Source organism: Homalodisca vitripennis, chromosome 7 (assembly GCF_021130785.1).
Source record: "Homalodisca vitripennis isolate AUS2020 chromosome 7, UT_GWSS_2.1, whole genome shotgun sequence".
NCBI lineage: Eukaryota > Metazoa > Arthropoda > Insecta > Hemiptera > Cicadellidae > Homalodisca > Homalodisca vitripennis.
The window spans coordinates 23037093-23057684 of NC_060213.1; the positions used below are offsets into that span (position 1 = coordinate 23037093).

The window sequence follows — 20592 nt, forward strand, 5'->3', positions numbered from 1 at the left end:
GACTAGCAAATACTACATAGAATTACTCCTCTACAACTATTTTACTAACCGTGAATTTCAACGTTGTTCATCCAATAAATACGTGAGATGACACAACAAGATAGAAGTGATGTTAAACATATCAGTACTAATTACTTTGGCAGCAATGCTCTGTCAGGCTGACCAACTGTACGGACAATTATTAGAGTTGTTATATTATTTTCAGTGCGCAATAATGTCAGATTTGACGACAAATCAGTCCTCTAATTTCTGATCCACTTGAACACTAGTTTGGGACCAGAGATGTACCTCAGATGTTCACTCAGGATTGTGATGTCAAATATCACCACTCTGTTATTTTGTGGTCAGAAATATTAAATGTAGGCCAAATGTATTGTCATTAGTTTTAAATGTAAAATAATCATTTATCAGTTTGCCTTGTTGAAAGTCTCCCAGTGTCATCACTGTCTTAAAATGTTCTCAGAGCTATCTTTAAACCTCTCGTGCTACATGAAACTGCTGGTGACATGGCTTTTTCTTTACAGACTTCTTGTATCATAAAAGTCTGTTCATAAAGTTTCTCACAGAACTCTATTGAATAAGACTCCTTTAAATTTCCAACCTACAAATTCCTAACAGGGGTCACTGACATCCAATCATTCCACTAACGATCTGCTCACTGCTCACTCTCCAGCATTTCAGAGACAACAACCACTTGTGTAGTCTATAGTCTATAGAACTATAACCGGGTATTTGAATAACACCAAGATGTAAATTAGCCAAAATGAAAATTAATTAACTAGAACAATTTCTTCAGAGAGAATATTCATCCTAAGTATACAATCTGTATACTAAATTGATTACCTATGATGTTTTATACTTATTTAAAACCTTCCTCCTAATTGAGCCTCAAAGCTATGCTCAATTTTCTTTCTTGACTCCTTGGACATTGCAGCAAGATCTTCTTGGGCAGCCAACAAGAGAAAAAAGAAGGCTACGTTATCCTATTCATAATACCTAACTTATAAAGTTACTGAATTGTTCCTAATTGTGTGTAAGCATTACTATATAAAATTGCCATTTCACACATCTATTTGTTTGACTTTCATTTAAATTATAATGAAAATGTTGCTCAAAACTGCCATGCATTACTGTTACATATAAAATATAATATAAATTCAATACAATAAGAGAGATTAAAATAAAGAACCAATCACTGCTTTTAATGACAACAAACCAATTTGAGTGTGTAACAGTGTTGGAATCCACACGCTGCACTAAGCGAAAGGAGAAATGTAGCAACATTTCAACATTCACATAACCAATTTGTCGATTGCAAGGTTTAGAAATTAAATTTCCCTACCTGACATTCATTCTTTAGAAGTTAGTTGATATATAAATTTACACTAAGAGTTTACAAGTAAATCCCAAGGGCTTGAACAAATAATCATTATGCTATTAATTCACACTCACTGGATGTGAACACAAAACCCAGGGTTTACATGAAACTGAAAAAGATGAGCATACCAAAGCAAACCAGAGTCATGGATATGATGGTGGCTATAGGGATAGAGAAGGCAGGGTCTCTGGCCTCTTCCCCAGAAGTGGCAATGCTGTCGAAACCAACAAATGCGTAGAAACATGTGGCAGCACCGGCCACAACCCCTGGGAGTCCGTAGGGCAGGAAACCTCCACCTGCCACCATACATTACAGTGAATAGCACATTAGTGACACATACATACACAGATAAAACAATAGACCTACATAGACTCCATAGTGTCAAACACAATAACATATGATCAGTATAGCAACAGTTACTTCCTTCCTACTTCTTCTTCTTATTGTGATCTTGAAGATAAGTAATGAATCAATCCTTTCATGCCTACGAGACCACAATGACTATTAAGTAATCAGCCACTGTTCATGCCACTTTGAATAAATTTCAAAGAAACCTTATTCAATTTGTTTTTCATTAAAAATATTATTAAACACTGTTAGTTTTAAAGTATTGAGAAAAGTGTATTTTGCTTTGTTTCAAAGTTTGGTAAACTATGGTATAGGAATCTGGAGAGGAACAACTTTAGTAGTTTTAACAGAATACACTAATACAAAAAAGAGCTGTAAGAATTATTAATTAAAAAAACCCACTGATCCTTGCAGGAAGCTTTTTCAGGATTCAAAAATCATGATTTTATCGAGTTTATACCTGTATGAGTTAATGCAAATATTACACAAAACATAAAAATGATTTTTCTTGTGATACAAACGCCAATAAAATACTACCAGACATAATTTTACACGGATAAAACAACATAGCTCTTCAAAATTTGAAAAATCCATAAATTACATGATTTGTCAAATAACAAATAAAATATTGAAATGAAAGAAAGAAAGAATTAAGGTTTTAAAGGAAATAAGAAAATACTTTGATAATGAAAGCATACTATTCGGTAAATGAATTTTTTATGACCCTTTCATATATAAAACAGGGTTATTTTATTATTTTTAAATTGTAATAGTAGTTTTAGATTATGATAGTTTATAGTCAACAATGTTTTAAACTTCTTACTGAATCTTTATATTAAGAACTGGTTAACTTTGTGTTATGTAAAAAAATGTTTAGTGATGGCCTTATGACTTTATATTGATCTATGACAATTCTCTATGTACACTATGTATTGACTGAGAAATAAAAATCTATTGTCTATTGTCTATAGCCTTTCACTACATCATGAGATATCTCCAAACCTTATAAATCATCTCTGGAGTACATTAAGAGACCCACAGATCTTATTCCACATGATACTCGTATTTTCTACTCATTGTAGCACAACATCCAATATCAATAATGCATTCTTGTACCTACCAGGCTTCTAGGCATTTTAACAACCAATGAGAAAGTATGACCCATACAAGCTTTCAGCTCAATGTCCAAACTGTAATAGCTCCATGTACTCACAACCTGGTTTTTGGACTATAATTATTCACCATCTCTGTGACGATCTGACCAAATTCCCTACCTCTAACTCAGCTTCTAGGGTTCCCAAACTTGAGATTCAACTAGCCTCTTGAATCTTCTAATTAAGTAACCATAACTTTTGTTTACAATCCTTGAACCTTATGACAACAGGTCTTTCAATAAGCCGGGAAAACATTTTGTAGCGTCTGGGACAAATAATAGACTTGAACCTACACTTTAGTTTAATCAATACATGCAATCTATTCAAGTCAATTTTGTGAAAATTACTATTGCCTTTGAGAATCTCTCTTTGGCTCCAAAGATACTTTTAGATTTTCCTAAATTAAAATATTTTCTTTTCAAGATAGTAGCATTAATTTGTTAATATTTGTTGCATTGAATTTCCCCGATATGGATCCTTGTGGCATACCTCTCGTTACAATCTGTGGTTTGGATTTGATGATTTGGACTGTTCCTTTATTCATATACTTAATTTCCACTATTTGCTTCCTGTTAACAAGGTAGGTACCGTAGCTTTCAAACCAGTCAGCTGATTTTTCTTCAATACCAAAACTTCCAGGTTTTTCCAAGAGTTGGTTGTGGACCAGACATTCAAATGCTTAATTATACTCCAAGAGTTAAATACCAATTAGTCAATGATAGTTTCTACTAAGTCAGCTAATGCTGTGGAAGTTGATTTTCCAGAAACATGGCCATGTTGTATAAGTAAATGTGTTGTTTTAGATGCTTGACTAGTCTGGACTGGAAGTTTCTCTAGTACTTTAGAAAATGTGCTGATGAGGGATATAGGTCTGTAGTTTTTGGGTATGTTAAAAATTAGTAAACGTTTACTACTATTTTTAACAATACTGAGAATTTCCCTGATATTTGCTATATATGGTAGAACATGTAAACACTTGGAACGTGTAAGAGAAAATATCCAAGACTTCTATTATTACTGAGTTGTTGCATGATTTTTAATAACCACATTATGGAAAGTTGTAACTGGAAAAATGATGAAACAGAATTTCCTTACCTTCCAAGGTCCAGTTGTCCAGATCAGCATAGTAGAAGCCAACAATGACTACAAGTGCCATGACAGCCAGGTTGACAAGTGTGAGGATACTGTTAACCATGGCAGAGCCCTTCACTCCAAGGGCTGCAACATTTGGAGTGGAAATTAATTCAGTAGAACATATAATGTTTTTGGAAGTGAAGTAAAGCTATTATTCAAAATATCAAAAAGGATTTTATACTCTCACTTTTTTTGTATGAAATGAAAATTTCCAATATATTGGACATAGATTTTAATGGATATATAATTTGAATTGAAGAATGAAAAAGCCTACTGAGCTTACCCAAAACGCAAGTATAGGAGAGACAGACAGCAAATGCAAGGAAGTCTGGGTAACGCCCCAACAGCTGTTCGTGCAGCTCGCCCACATACTCGACAGTGTAGTTGCTGATCACTCCGCCCAGGATAGAGTCAATGTAACCACTCCAAGCTCGAGCCACAGACGCAGCACCTGCAAGATAAGGTGGCACAATCACAATGTGTACCAATATTTCACTCATAAACCCAATTTATTTTATTTATTTATTTTTTTTATTTATTACAAACTGTGTACATTATCATAGAGAAAAGTACATGAGTCATATTAATATGTGTCTTCCTCTTTGAAGTTGGGTTTGTTGTCCCGTCCCCGTCATGGTGCGTAGATCTCATTGTCTTGTAGGGGTTCTCTTCTCCAGTTCTCAAATTCTTCTATGGAGTAGAAGGGTCTTTCTAGGAGCCATTTGACTAGCAAGTTCCGCATCTCCTTGGTACAGTTAGTGTTTTTTATTTTTTTCGGGCAGGATGTTCAAGAATTTGGTCCCTTTATAAGTTGGCTGCCTTTCAAAGAGTGCCAATCTGTGTTGTGGTAGGGTATAGTGGCTGGCTGTTCTTGTGTTGTGAGTGTGCACATTGTAACCTCTTTCAAGTTCTTGCTTGATGGCATACATTACTGTTTCTATTATGTATAGAGAAATGACAGTTAGTATTTTATTTTGCTTGAAAGCTCTGCGACAGTGGTCTCTTGGATTGAGTCCAGCCAGTATACGGACTGCTTTCTTTTGTAGAATTAAGACTCTTTGCATGTTTGATTTTGAGGTGGCACCCCATACTGCTATCCCATATCTTAAGTGTGCTTCGAGAAGTGCGAAGTAGGCTGTCCTGACTGTGTCATCACCACTTATTTGTTTCAACCTTCTTAGTACGTATAGAGCTGAGCTCAGCTTCCCACATAGCTCGTTTACGTGAGGTGTCCATGATAATTTGTTGTCAATGGTTATACCTAGGTACTTAGCCTCTTCAGCCCTCAAGAGTTCTGGCAGTGGGACTACTTCATCTTTTCTTCGTCCAAAGATAATCTGTTGGCTTTTCTTCCTGTTGAGGACAAGGTCATTTTGTTGACAGTATTTTTCTGTTTTGTTAAATACATCAAAAGACTCAGCCTCCAGACGGTCAGGTTCACAGTTTCTGTTCAAGAGCACAGTGTCATCTGCATACATCAGTGTTTTATAGAGTTCGTCTAAGAAGGAAGGGAAGTCACTGACAAATAGAATATACAGGATAGGTCCTAAGACCGATCCTTGCGGGACTCCTCTTTGTACGCTTTGGTGGTTTGAAATTATTGTTTGGGTTGTCCCATTACAGGTTGTTCTGATTGCTACAGCTTGGGTTCTGTGTTTTAGGTAGCTTGCAAACCACGTCAGTGATGTTCCCTTTATTCCCAGTTGTTGTAATTTTCTGATTAGCATTTCATGGCTTATGCTGTCAAAAGCTTTACTAAAGTCAAGAAACACTGCTGTTGCTGTGTCCCCAGCTTCTATTGCTTGTATCAGATATTCAACCAGGTTTATTGTGGCAGTAGTTGTTGAGCGGCCTTTTATGAAACCATGTTGATCCTCTGGTAGTAGGCTGTTTCTGATGAGGTGGTCCAGCAATCTGACTAGCACAATTTTTTCAATTACCTTGGAAAAAGTTGAGAGCAGCGATATTGGTCTATAGTTTTCTTCTTTTGTTTTACTTCCCTGTTTGTGTTTAGGGTATATTTTAGCTTGTTTTAGTTTTGTGGGAAAAATGCCTTGAGAGAGAGATTTGTTTATTATATGTACTAGTGGCTTTGTCATTTCCAGTTCACACATTTTTAATATTTTTGAGGATATGTCATCCAGACCAGCAGAGTTCTTTGACTTTAATGATTTGATGATTTTTCTTACTTCTGACGGATTTGTTGGCCAGAGTACTAAGTTCTCAGGTGTGATCTGGGGGGTCTAGTAGTACCTCAGTGCTTCTGTGGTTGTTTGACTGAGAGGTCAGTGTGTTTTGTTTGCCATATTTACAAAAAAAGTGTTTAGTTGGTTTGCAATAGCTTCAGAATCTGTTATTATATTACCGTTTATTTCCAATTTAGAAAGTTCTGCTGTTTTGGTCCTGTTGTTCTTCTCTTGATTTATTGATTTCCAGATAGCTTTTGCCTTGTTGTCAGAGTTCCTGATGAAGTTGTCAGTTTGATGCTTCCTAGATTGTTTAATGTGCAGGTCATAGTCTCTTTTCTTAACGGCTGCGTCAGTTTTTAGTTCAGCTCCACCTGTTCTTAGGTATGCTTCTTGTGCTTTAATGAATCTTTCTTTCTTTATTTTTAATTCAGGGTCCACTGGTATACAGGTTCTATTCTGGTTCTTTTTTCTAGTCTTGATGTATGGGCACGCTCTGTTCAGGTTGTAGGTAATTGTTTCAATAAAGTTGTCATAAGCTGCATCTGCATTGTCCCACAGTAGAACATCCTCCCAGTTTTCTCTCCCAATCAGGTTTTTAAAAAGTCTTAGGTTTCTGTCATTCAGGTGTCTTTGTAGAGTAATCGTTCTTACATTTTCTTGTCTTGTGATATTTAAGGTACAAAGTTGTCCTGTGTGGTCAGAGATATGTGCATGAAGAACTTCTGCCTTGAGGTTGTCATTCGGTATATTTGAGCAGACCATGTCTATAGATGTAGCACTGTGGGGAGTTATTCTTGTTGGTGGAAGAGCAGTCCTTGTTATGTTGTACTCTGCTAGTAGTTCATCGAGTTTCTGTTGCTTTGTGTTGAGTGTTAAACAGTCTACATTGATATCACCCATAACAACCACAGTGCTATTCCATTCAGGAATTGTATTCAGGACATTTCCAATTATTTCTGTTGCAATTTCAAAACTGTTCTCTGGTCTGTATATTCCAATAATATAGTAGTCCTTCTGCAAGATAGTTATTTTAATAGCAGCTAGTTTCACATACTAGTTCAAGGCTGTAGTGTGAGACTTCTAAACATGTTGCTTCCTTTTCAAGCTTCTCGTTTACGTATATAGCAACACCTCCTTTAATATGGTTTTGTCTACAGTAGTTTGAAGTTAATGTGTAGCCTTGAAGCTTGGTGTTTTCCAAATTGCCTTTCATTAGGCCATGCTCTGTAATAATGACTACATCTGGGGTGATTTCTGTAATAAGTTCATTTAGGATATCTATTTTATTTGAGAGCCGGTCTGCGTTTTGATGAAATATTGTTAGTTTTTTTTGTGGGATTTGAGAGTTACTGCGCCCGATGAGTGTTTCTGTTAAGTGGTTTGTTGGTGTTCCTGAGTTTTCTCTAAAAAATTATTTTCAGTGGTGTGAGGCTTTCCATTGAGGTGTATAAAAAATGTTATGTTTTTATTGTAGAAATCCTGTATACTCTGATCTTCTGGACGTTTCATTGCAGTTATCGGAGGTTTTCTTGTCTTAACTGGTTCGTTAGTTGTTTTATCTGGCTGGCATCTCTCTACTAGAAAATGGTGGTTTCTTTGAGGATTCAGTGGAAGTGTGGTTGTGTTTAGTGCTTTCGAGCAGTTAGGTTGCACTTCGTTGGTAGTGTTTGCTTGGAGTTCTACATATTCAGGATATGAGGGAGGCATTTTCTTTCTTCCATTGTTCTGTATTGGTTTGTGTGAAGTTTTTCCAGCCAGATGGTGTCCATCTCGTCGATAGGGTACAGTAGTGTTAGAAACTGTAGTCGTAGTGCGTTGGTGACATTTGGCTACTTGAAGGGAAACGCTGTACATGCTATTTTTATATACAGATTTTTTACACTCTCCTTTGGTTGTTTTAACGGGTTCATTTTTATAATTATTATGCATCCTTGTGTTTTTTTCATTTGTGGAGATGTTATTTGTTAGCTGTTGTTGGGGTAGACAATCAATTAGCGATTTAAGAGAGAGTTCCATATTTTCTTGTTTTATTTTTATTTCAGTCAGCATTTTTATTAATGGGGAATCTCTGTTATATTCATTTTCTTCTATGGGAACCGTTTGTGTTTCCATGTTCTTGCAGTGTTTTGTGTCTCGTGGTTTGTCTGTTAGTAGGTCCTGTTTTATGCATTTAATTTCGTTGCGAAGGGTTTTAGTATCTAGTTCAAGTTTCTTTATTATGCTTTCTTTATCATTATCGTATTGTTCAAAGTTACTTACAAGTTCATTTCTGTATTGTTTTTCTTTATTTAATTGCTTTTCTGCTTCGCTTAGCCGTTCAACTAGGGTATTGTTTGTGCTTATTAAGATTTGTTTTTCATTTAATAACTCTTCCATTTGTTCTTCCAGACATGTTAAGTCCTGTTTTTCAGAGTTCTTTATCTTAAGAGCAAGATTTGAGTTAGTGAGAGTTAGTTTGTTTATTTTCTCTCTTAGTGCATTGTTTTCCATGAGGAGTGTGTTTCCCACTTCAGCAGCCAGTGTGAGGGAGGTTTCAAGGTCTAAGTCCTCCGTGTTGTAGTTTATTAGTTTTGAGTTAATATCCTCAATAGTAGTAATAGTAGGAGTTTGAGGTGTATTTTCCCCATCAATTGTAGGTATCTGAGTATAATCATCAATTTTTTCTGTGCCTTGTATGTTATTGCAGCAGCCTGAACATTGCCAAGACTCAATCTCGTTTTTGGAGAGATTTTTTAGCTTTTTATCTGTCCAGTTTAAACATTTTGAGTGGTACCATTTGTTGCAGCCTCCTGTACACAGTATTCCCCTGTGTCTGACTCCGATTGTGCAAATACCACATGGATATTTAGACATTTTAGTCAGTAAAATAATTAATTGTTAATATAATTTCTGTGGTCAAGGTATTTGAGTTAGCAAGTAATTGTAGTATGTTACTGGTAGTGGTTAAAAATGGTAGTCAGTGAGAGATTTTTTAAGTTTTAGTTAAATGTAAAAGAAAATATTCCATTGCAATAGCTCTAGGGAGTATATAGAAGAACTACTGCAGAGTCAATCAGTAGAAATGTAAACAATACTGCAATGTAAACATCAGCAGACAGCAGGATGGAGCAGATAACCCAATCCGCTGGTTGACCTTGACCTGTCTCTGCAGGTAGATCTGCAGCTGTCACAGTTGGTTGGCAACTGGGTTATGTTTACTTGTTGGAGAGTAATCTGCCTGTCACTGCTGGAGTCAAAACCGCAGTACCTCACTTCCTGTCGTCTTACTTTGGTCAAAATGAGTCAAAAAAAGAAATAAAGATTTCTTTGTTTATTCTTAAAATTTACTTTTCAACAATTCAAGTTGATTGTGTAAAGTGAGTGTCTTATCGAGTATTGAGATGTAGGCAGTCCCAATATCACTCAAAACTCATGTGCAAGTCTCACTGAAAAACATGTGGTTTCAGCTCTTATCAGAGTGAGTATATTTTTATTGGTTTTTTATCTTAAAAATAGGTTTACCGATAGTTGAGTTTTATGGCTCAGTTGGGTCTCTGTTTCTTGTGTTGCAGATTATGTTTCACTTTATGCCAAGTAATCAGTCACTATGAGCACTGAGCTCCAAATATCAGTCCCACACTCACCACTCATTAACACTCACTTGTGTTAACACTCACTGATCAATCAAAGATTGCCCATATCCTACAAATATTAACATCTGGTTAACCAGACATTGTGCATTTGCTTTGTCATAACAACAAAAATATCCAAAAAGTCTCAAAATATTTTTGACAAATTGAAGTTTTAAGAGAGCAGAGTATAGCTCAGGCCATCAGAACTCATCTGTTTTACCTTCCACCATTTTACATGATTCTATAATTTACTAGAAGGTTATTTTTTATATTTTACTTAAAAACCTTATTATGACAAAATAATTCTTTTCTTGTGCTCAAAGAGGGCTCATAGTTCAGGAGCCAACCACACATTTGATGTTCCACTTTTAACATGGCTTTAAAGTTTAAAACCGTTATAAATAAGAACTTGTCTCAAATTCATAAATGTTGTACTTCAGAGACTTAGATTTTGGTGTCTCAAAGCTAATGCATAATCTAAATTCCTAAAGTGAAGATTTATGAAACTACATGTTAGTGACATTAATAAACATAATCTTAACTAAATTTTTTAAATAAAAGTATTTATTACCAGAACACTTCAATCTGTAATACCAATATGAGTCATAGTTATTCAAATATTATGAGGAAAGTACGGCAATTATAGAGCCAAAACACTTCAGAATAAGACATTTGAGTAAGCTGTAGGATTTAAAAATATTTTGCTGTAACTTAGTTTACTTGAACTGACATCTATTGAGAGGCTAACCAATCATATGCTCAAGTAGGATGTTCCAGCCGATGACGAAAGCCCAGAACTCGCCCACACTGACGTAAGTGTAGACGTAAGCCGAGCCAGCCTTGGGCACCCGGGTACCGAACTCTGCGTAGCACAGTGCTGCCAACATGGAGGTCATCCCGGCCAGTAGGAAAGACAAGACGATCCCAGGACCTGCCAGATCCCGAGCGACTGTTCCTGTCAGCACGTAGATCCCGGCACCCACCATGTGACCGATACCTGTCCACAAGATCCACATTGTAGCCTTCACAATTTGTTATTGTAAAATAAAACATAGTTACAGTTATTTAGATCAAAATCCTATAGATACCAACTACTACATACATAGAAAGTTGTAATCAAGTAGACACTGTGGTTGATTTATTCCACAATTTGAGTTTGGGAAGGACCTATACCAATCACCTAATATTTCAAGGAATGGAACAATATTTTACTCTTGGTTGGATATATTTTCTAAGGTAATACTGTACATCAGAGCAACCCTTGAATAATCAGCCAAAGGTTCATCAACCATGTATTTCTGCCAACCAGCTTCTGTGCCTACGTCACATGTCATCTGATCTGGAGAGTGCAGTGATTCACGACACACCAAGCGTAACAAACATCTCTGTCAAACCAAAATAATCCAGCATATCTTTTTCATATTAACAGTCCACATGTAATAGATCACATGTTAATTTGTAATCACATGATTATCCTCTAAATGAACAGTTTTGTATATTTGAATATTTGTATGAAATTGTTGTAACTCTGATTATGTTTGTTTTATATTAGGGCCTAGCTCAATTAATTGTGTTTAATTAAACCTAATTTCAGGTAAACTCTTTATATTATATCATATCAAATTAATTATAAATTATAGGAAATGAAAAAATGTCTTTATTCAATACAAAGAAAAACATATTCAGTTGACGAGGTTTAGACTATTAAGTCCTCTCTTACAACTAACTATAAATTTACAAATGACACTTTTTGTGTAAAAGAAGAGCCACGGTATAGTCTACATTACTGTTTTACATTCAAAAGTGATAACCTATATTTTTATAAAATAATTAAATACAAATTTGCAAGGAAATTAACAGACCCATCATCATTCATACAAAGCGATCATCCCATACCCTATGCCACTAAATCGTCAACTTGACGAGACCCGAAACAGATGGTCCTTAAGCAACTCCCAAAACTGCTCCTGAGTACGAATACCTCTGATATGATCCTGGAGATTATTCCAGAGTCGACAAGCAGAGACTGTGAATGGTTTACTGTAAATAGAAGATCTATGAACAGGAATAGACAACAAAGAGGCTCCACTTTCCACAGGCTCAAGTATTCCAATTGCTTGTTTCAGAAATAAAAGAAAAGCGTTCAGACAAATAAGAAGGAGAATAATCATTATTCAAAATAGAATGTAACATGAATGAGGAACTGAGCGAGTAGATTCAATTTTAGCAGATGTAACTGATTGATGAAGGGTGTTATATGGTCATATCGTCTAAGGTTGAAGATAAAGCGAACAAAATTATTTTGAGCACGTTTTAATCCGAAAGCTCAACCATCATGTCATTTATAACTATGCTACAGTAATTGAAATGGCACAAAATGAGGTCTTCACTAGCATTACTTTCAAATTCAAGGGTAAATAAATAGCAAATTGCTTAAGACTATGAATACCAGCAAATACCCTGTCACAAATTATCTGCCCAACTAAGATTTTTTTGTAATAGTCAGTCCAAGGTTTTTGCCCTTCTCACTGTATGAAAGAGGATGACCGTTCAATAAGAGTGTAGGAGAGTTGTTCAAGTCGGTACTGCTCAGAAGTCTGGAAGATCCAATGAGAATAGTTTGAGTCTTACTTTCATTAAGTTTCAGTCCATGTTATATTATATTAATTGTATTAAGTAAATTTGGTATAATTGGCTTGAAAAATGCATATAATCAGATACCAACCAGAGGAGGAGATAAACATTATACAGCTTTTGAAGCATGTGGACGACTGTATGAAATCAAAAGAATCCCATTTGGTGTCACTATCAACGTTGCTGCATTCCAGTGTGTCATAGATGAAATAATTCAGCTTGAAAACCTTTTGCTCAGATACATTTGCTTATCTAGATGATGTTACGATATCTAACAAGACTCAGGAAGATCACAATAAAAATCAGGACAGATTCATGCAAGCTGTGACCAAATATGGTCTAACTATTAACAAAACTAAAAGTTTGTTGTCAATTACCACAATCAATTTTTTGGGTTAAAAAATTAGTAATGGGGTGATCAAACCATACCTGGAGCACCTTCTGCACCTTAAGAATCTTCCTCTTCCTACCAATACTGCTTGTCTCAGGAGAGCAGTGGGCATGTTTTCTCATTTCTTCAGATTCATACCCAAATTTTCAGAGAAGATCCAGCCACTTACAAGGAATGGGTTTCCCCTGACACCAAAGGTTATTTCTGTTTTCAATGAACTTAAGAAAGAAATTGGAAATGCCTCAATGTTTCCTATTTGCCCTGATCATCCATTTACTATAAAGGCAGATGATTCTGATATTACTGTAACTACAACCTTCACTCAAGATGGACTTCCAGTAACTTTCTTTTGAAAAGGTTTCAATTCAAGTGAATTTAAGCATAGTTCTGTAGAAAAGAAGCCTATGCTATCATAGAGGCTGTCCGGAAGTGGCAGTACTATATACTCGGTTGTTACTTTAAGTTGGTTACAGATCAGAAATCTGTTTCCTTTATGGTCGATTCAAAATTGTCTAATAAAATAAAGAATGAGAAGATCATGAGGTGGGGACTTAAACTTTCATGTTACAGCTATGATTTTTATAGACCAGGCCGAGAAAATGTTGCTGCTGACACCTTAACATGTGCCGGAATTTGTAGTTATATTAATAAAAAAATTTGATCAGCTTAGAAGTTTCCATAACACGGTGGTTTGAAATGGTTTGCCTTGTACCTGCCATTCAATGTTAAGGTGATGCTCATCAAGACTCTCATACTATCACACTTTGACTATTGTGATGTTGTGATGAGTGACATGACCGTTGAGCAATCAGACAAACTCCAGCGTGCTCAGAACTACTGTATTAGATTTATTTTTAATCTAAGACGTCATGAGCACACTACGCAATATTTTCAGCAATTGTCACTCATGAAACTTCATCAACTACGTAAGAACGTATGTGATGAAGTTCATTAACTTCATCACATTCTTCCTATTCTACAGTTAATTATCAAAACCAAATATCCTGTCTATCTGTCCGATCATTTCAACTTTATCTCTGATATTAGTGAACGATCTACAAGAAGGGAAGCCACATTACTATCAATTCCAATTCATCATTCAACAATTTTTAATAAGTCCTTTAGTGTTCAGGCTTGTCGCCTTTGGAACGCTCTCCCTGATGATATCAGATGTATTGAGGACCACGTGTACTTCGAGGTGGGGGTTAGGGGCTTGCTGCTGGGGGGCCTGTGGGGGTGACGGGTGGTGCTGCTTGTTGCGGTAATGTGGTCAATTGGTGTGTTCGAGTGATTGAATGTTTTTTACTTCTTGCTCTTCATTTTGAATTATCTTATATTTATCATAAAATGTATAAAGTTTCTTTCATATTTTAAGTATTCATTTAAATATATAGGTTTTTTACTTTAAGATAATTTAATTTTGTATAGGTTAAGCATTTTTGTTTTTTATATTTAAAGAATAAGTTAATAATGTACCACAATTGTATAAACTATTGTAAATTTTCTGTATACAATATGAGGTTGAGTGATAGAGAGGGCTTAATAGCCCTAACTCTGACTCTTTAATAGGCATTTTTCATTCATTCATAACTTACCTTGCCATCCAGATGAAACACGAATGTATCACTTGATCACGAGTAAGAATTTATCGTACACCTTTCATCAAAAACTGTAATATCAAAATTCAAGCAAACATTTACTGTATTCGGCATACCTGCATTCGTTGGTTCTGAACGAGGAACCTCATTTATGTCATAAGAAATAAAGGACTACTTATTCAGCAACGGGATTGCCACTAGTTGCACAACTCCTTACAGCCCTTAAAGCTATAATGACATTGTGTGTGGAAAACTGTACAGTAAAGTTGACTCTCAAAAATAAGAATTTAGACATTTCTAAATGGAAATTAGTTTTGATGAAGTGCTATATTCATTTTTATGAAATTGTTGTAACTCTGATTACGTTTCTTTATATTAGGGCTCAATTGTGTTTAATTAAACCTAATTTCAAGTAAGCTCTTTGAGTTATATCTATATCACCATATTGTTGCTGAATGTGTGCTATGATTTTTGGATAAATTTTATGATTAAGAATCATTAAGAAATTCTCTAAATATTCAACAGAGTTAAATTTAAAAGTTGTAATTTAATTTATAAATTAATGATTCTAGGAACAATATTCACGGCATTAATGTTATTTGACTTCATTCTAGACAGTATTGTAGATTTTATGAGGTTATGCTAAGGGAATGCTTTTTTGCGTCCTTAGAGAATGTGAGAGACCTTACAAAGTGCAGTCCAGGAAAAGGGCAACATATCATACCATTGACATTCCGTCATAAAATTGAATGGATCTTTCTGTAAAGATCATTCATTGTGGGTTTTCTTATTCTCATACTGCTGTTCGGACCTGGAATGATTGACTCTCCAGATCAGAAGTTTCGGATAATCCATCGTGTAGCCCTGACTTTGTCCCAAGTGATCGCCCCTTATCATCACTAGAATCATCACTTGGGTGGAAGTACTTCAATGATGATGAAGAAGTGAGAACAGATGTGAACTCCTGGCACAAATTGAGCAAGTCACATATTTATTATTTAATTTTAATTTAATTTTGTTATTTTTAGATTACTGCAATGTGAGATAGTTCATTTCCTTGAATTATTTTCAAGTAGCTGCAGTGCATTAAACAATAAATAATAACTAAAAGCTATTTGTAAACAGAAATGTACTCAACATTTCTATAACAGCAATGGGACAAAATGAATTATAACTGTGTTCAACTTACCCAACAAAGTAATGTCAAAAGTGTTGAGGCATCGTTTCAACGGTGTCTCCATATTCTCGTCAGCAGAGCTCAACTGCTTGGTTCGGTTCATCTTGGTGCAGAAGCCAGAAAACACATGGCCCAGGATTTTGTGCCGTGTTCCTGGCATTTTCCTGAAAAATATTATATTACTTATACTAAAGTCAGAACCGAATTAACTAAGGGGCAGGATAAAATATAATTATGAAATTTATAAGAAGTTTGCAAACTATGAAAGAATTAATAATTATATTCAAATCCCCATAAACTTAAATGTACGTCTAATGTATGGTAGTTGATGAAAATTATGAATCTAGTTGCCTATAGCTTACAGATGCTCTTGCCAACTTTTTCCAGGCTCAGCCAGCTCACTTCACTTATCTATTTTCTCTCCTTTGGTTTTGGCTACCAAAACATTATTTAGCGAAGCCTATCACTACTCGTGGGGCTGGAAAAATTGTGTTTCTGTCTCTCTGTTTATATGTCATCTGTCTGGACATTATCTCAAAAACGAATTAACCAATAAACTTTAATTTTACATGAAGCTTCATATTGTATTAGCAACACTGTGTTCGATGATGGTGAATGTAACTCCATCGTACTTAGCTGAGCTATAGTGAATATTTTTACATTGGTCGGTCTTATGTGTAATCAATGAGATAAATGAAAATAAATAAGTTTCTAAGCAAACTGAATAAAAACATTTGATATTTCAAAATGTTACTTTTATTCATTGAGTAAAAAGAAAACAAGTTGAAAGTCAATGTTAAAACTTTGTGAAAAGATTTGACTCAGATTTTAATATCCTTCTTAGCTCACCGCAACTTTTATTATTTTTGAACACAGCTGAGAAACTTAATTTAATAAACAAAAATGGGAATGCATTATTCAGCAAAATATCTCGATAAAGATTTGGTTTCTTAACTTTAAATTTTACATGCAATTTCATTTCTAAATACACGAGAATTTGTCTCATGATGGTGTCTTATATCCAACCAAGGAATTTGGCTAGGCGTCATTGAAGTCTATAGCTTATTAAACTGACAGAGTTTCTTTTTGTCTGCTGGAGGGGATGGGAAAATGTCTTTATGATTGTCCACCCTTCTATGGGACTCAAGAATGAAATGAGCTATAAACTTGAAAGTCTGCATGAAATATCATAGAAGCCTATTACACGACACTTGGTGTGGCGTGTATACTCCTGCCTTGTGTATTTTAAGCCTGCTGCTGCCAATAATATATTCCATGTGTTTCTCCTTTGTGAGTGTGCTATGGTTTCCTGTGCTGAATTATTATTCATTGGCTGAGCGTTAGCGAATCCTATCACTCGTGGGGCTGGACAAATTTAATTTCTGTCCGTCTACATGATATCTCTATGAAGCTTCATTTCTATATAAGGAACACTGAGTTCGATTATGGTGCATGTCACTCCATGGGATTTAGCTGAGCGTTAGCAAATATTCTTACACTGGTCTTGTGTGTAACCATAATGTCAACAAGAAAATACTAGAATAAATAAAGATGTGAACAAACTGAGTACAAGCCTGTGAGATTGTAACACGTGACTTTTTGTTCATAGAGTAAACAGAGAACAAAAATAATAAAATGGAAAGTCAATGTTTAAAGTCAAGTGATAGGATGCAATTTCAGTGCACTCTTGCTTTGTAATACCCTCCCTTGCTCACCATAACTTTTATTATTTTAACACTACTACAAATCCTACCTGAATGTGAATACTTCATGTGGCAAGATATTTGGAGAAAGATTTGATCTGAAGACTTTAAATTTTGCATGAAATTTCCTTCTATATAGAAAACTATGTGTTCTATGATGGTGCATGTCCAACCATGGATTTTGACTGAGTGTCATTGAAGGCTGACATAATTTTTCTTTCGTCTGCCTGTCCCCAGGACATCTCAAGAATAAAATGAACTATGGATTTGAAATGTTGCAACAACCTCAGCGAAGCCTGTTACGATACATTGGTGAGACAAACTCCCACCTTGTTTAGGATTAGGATTGAGATTAGGAAAATATCTAACTTTAAGCTTAGTGACACAAATGTAGGTGTACACAAATCTAAGGTATATTCAGGTTCTAAAAAAACAGTCACTTAAATTTAATATCCCACATTAACAAACCACTTAAAATGAACATATCATTTAACTATCATAGGTATTGGATTTTAGCTGTCCTATGATTTGTAGTATTTTTTTTTTTTAATTTGTTATATTCAGATTCATAATACTTATTTAATTTGATACTAAATTATGAAATATTTTGTTTTTTTTATTCAGTCTTTAGTATTTTTGAACAGTAAGAGATATGTTTAGAATTATTCATTCTGTTTTCAATTGTGGGTCTGATGATTCTTTCCTTGAAAGTGAAAGGCCTTACAACAATAAAATTTGATTACTAAATAATTAAAATCCAATAAGCAAGTAACAAATACAATGTAATTAACTTTTTTAAACTGAAGATAAATTCTGAATCACAAAAATTGATATATTCTTATGTCTGTCCCCACTTGAATACTTTTTATTGTATTTGATCATTTAAGAAATATAATTACAATTTTTTTCTTTTTCAATGTCAATATATGTACACAAAATGGAACATTTTGGAAACCAAATTACATTATTTCTAAATTTGATATCATTAGATTTAATACCTTAATACCTACCCGACTATGTTAGGTCAATGTATAACATTTGTCATTTGCAAAATGTTGACCGCCAGCCTAACGCTTTGTAACAATAAAAATCTAACCAAAACATTATAGGTATGTTTTTGTATGTTTTGTCACATGACACATTTGCATCATATATGTTTAGGGGTAGTTATAAAAAAGTAAAGTAAAGATTGATATTTTTAGTTAGACATCATGATTATTTTTAGACATTTTCAAAGGTAATTTTAAGTTAGCATAACCCACCAAAGAAGTTGAGTGCCAAATGTTTAGTACTTTCAGAGTATTAATATTTAACTTTGGCCGATTTCCTCAGCATTTTTTGAGTCATTTTGACAATATTTCATATTATCACCAAACATATGTTGTATCAACCTCCCTCCAAAAGGAGTCCAAAGTGATGTTCAAATGTTTTTTGTTTCTGGAATGAGTATGTTTCAGTATCAGTTTGGAATTTACTCTATAGAATTTTGATATATTTTGACCCACCCCAAAATGACCCAAACCAAAAAAACTGGGAAATTCTACCATTTTTATCGTACACTATGCCAGTGTATCAAATTTAATGACAATAGCACATCTGAAAGACCTGACCTTAGCTTAATAAAACTTGAAATAATATTGTTACTTGTTACTCTTCAGCAAATAATTATTTTGAATCCTAATATTTGTTTTGTTAAACCATTGTGCTACAAAAGCACTTCCAAAGTTCTTGGATTAGTTAATAGTTGATTCATTTGAGTTCAGTATTTAAAACTTAGAAGTTTTATATCCAAAATGACTTCTTATATCTACTTTTAAATATTAATAAACTAAAGGTTTAGTTGTATTGTAGTTGTAATGTTAGAAAACTAAAGGTTTTCTAACATTAAAACATTATTGAAATTTATATATAAAACTGCCAGTAGACTCATATAATTATTACTCAAGACTTTTTAATCTTTTCGAAGTGTGGACCACATTACAACTAGGACTGTCCCATATCCACCAAATCCTGGTAAAACTCCCTTCAAATTATTATCTTGGCTCAATCACCAACTTTATAATTATTATGTGCACTAATAATTAATTTTATTTTATACATTGCAATTAGTTTTGTTTTAATATTAATTGATAGTAAAATTTATCATCACTTTATTCAAACTTATTTTCACCTGTATAGAACAGAGACAAATTTAAGCACAGTGGTGTTTATTTAATATGTGTGGGTATTGGTAAAATGGTATATTTTGACCTCTTACACATTATCTGACAGACATAACAAGGTACGATTATGTTGTACGAAAATATTATAATTAATTTGTTGCCATATGTTAGTACCTAAATCAAATGATTTACTTTCCAACTATGTGTTTAGATTACAACGATATTGAACTTAATTGCCCTCGGAATTCTATACAGAGTAAAAGTGAATGCTCACCTTTATGAATTAATTTCAGATGTGGGGCTAATAAGATATTTTCTAAATGGTCGGCTGGGTTCACAAGGCAGATGTTGTGCTCTGGTACAAGCTGTGATACGAACACGGCGCAAGACCCTCTGACGTCACTTCTGTCAATCGATTGTGAAGTGAATGGAATGGGGTGAATTATGCGGGCGGGCGGGCCGGCTATTTATAGCGCGGTACAGTAATTTGTTTGTCATGAATACTTAGTCGATCACCTGTTGCAGCCTTTGTTCTTAAGTCTAAAGCACTTTGTTTCGCGATTAGTCTGGAATTTTCATCTAAAAATGAAATGTACATTTTAATTCAAGTATAAAAAGCTGAATTTTTAAAGAATAAAAAAGAATAATTGGACTTATTAAAAAAGTTAATTTACAATATAAATTTAGTTTTAGAGAGAGAAATTTGATTTGTACCGACTATAACACTTACTTTTGGATCAAAAAGTATATATACATTAGTTTAAACGCCTACTTTGTGGATAAAGAGAAAATAATGGGAGTTACATTAAAATTTAGCTTGTTTATTTCTGAATTTAAATATATAAAGCAAGTTATTTAAAAGCAATAACTTCCAGTTTTGTGCCGATAAGAACTAAAAACAGAAACGGATTTTAGCACTTTCCAATCAAACTGCATCTTTTAAACTTTCATAACTCGGAAACTTGTGACCCGACTACGACCAACTTTTATAGAGAATAGTTACAGGTGTACTGTTTTAGTGTGGTGTAATTTATAATACGTTCTTATGTATTTACTTGCATATGTAAACTAATAACAAATAGTAATAGGACCGAATGTCCTTCTCGTGGACGA

At 34.4% G+C, this 20592-nt stretch overlaps 1 protein-coding gene across 1 annotated transcript in view; it reads right to left on the reverse strand.

Annotated features, from left to right (window-relative positions):
• Positions 1-19871, reverse strand: part of LOC124367005 (cationic amino acid transporter 4) — a 30315-nt gene extending 10444 nt beyond the window's left edge. The window contains exons 1-6 of the mRNA XM_046823665.1: positions 19754-19871; positions 15627-15778; positions 10563-10811; positions 4298-4465; positions 3976-4098; positions 1507-1674 (exon numbers count right to left, since the gene is read on the reverse strand). Of these exons, the coding sequence (XP_046679621.1) occupies positions 1507-1674; positions 3976-4098; positions 4298-4465; positions 10563-10811; positions 15627-15774 (856 nt within the window). The 5' untranslated portion in view covers positions 15775-15778; positions 19754-19871. The remainder of the gene's footprint in view (positions 1-1506; positions 1675-3975; positions 4099-4297; positions 4466-10562; positions 10812-15626; positions 15779-19753) is intronic.
• Positions 19872-20592: the final 721 nt, after the last annotated feature.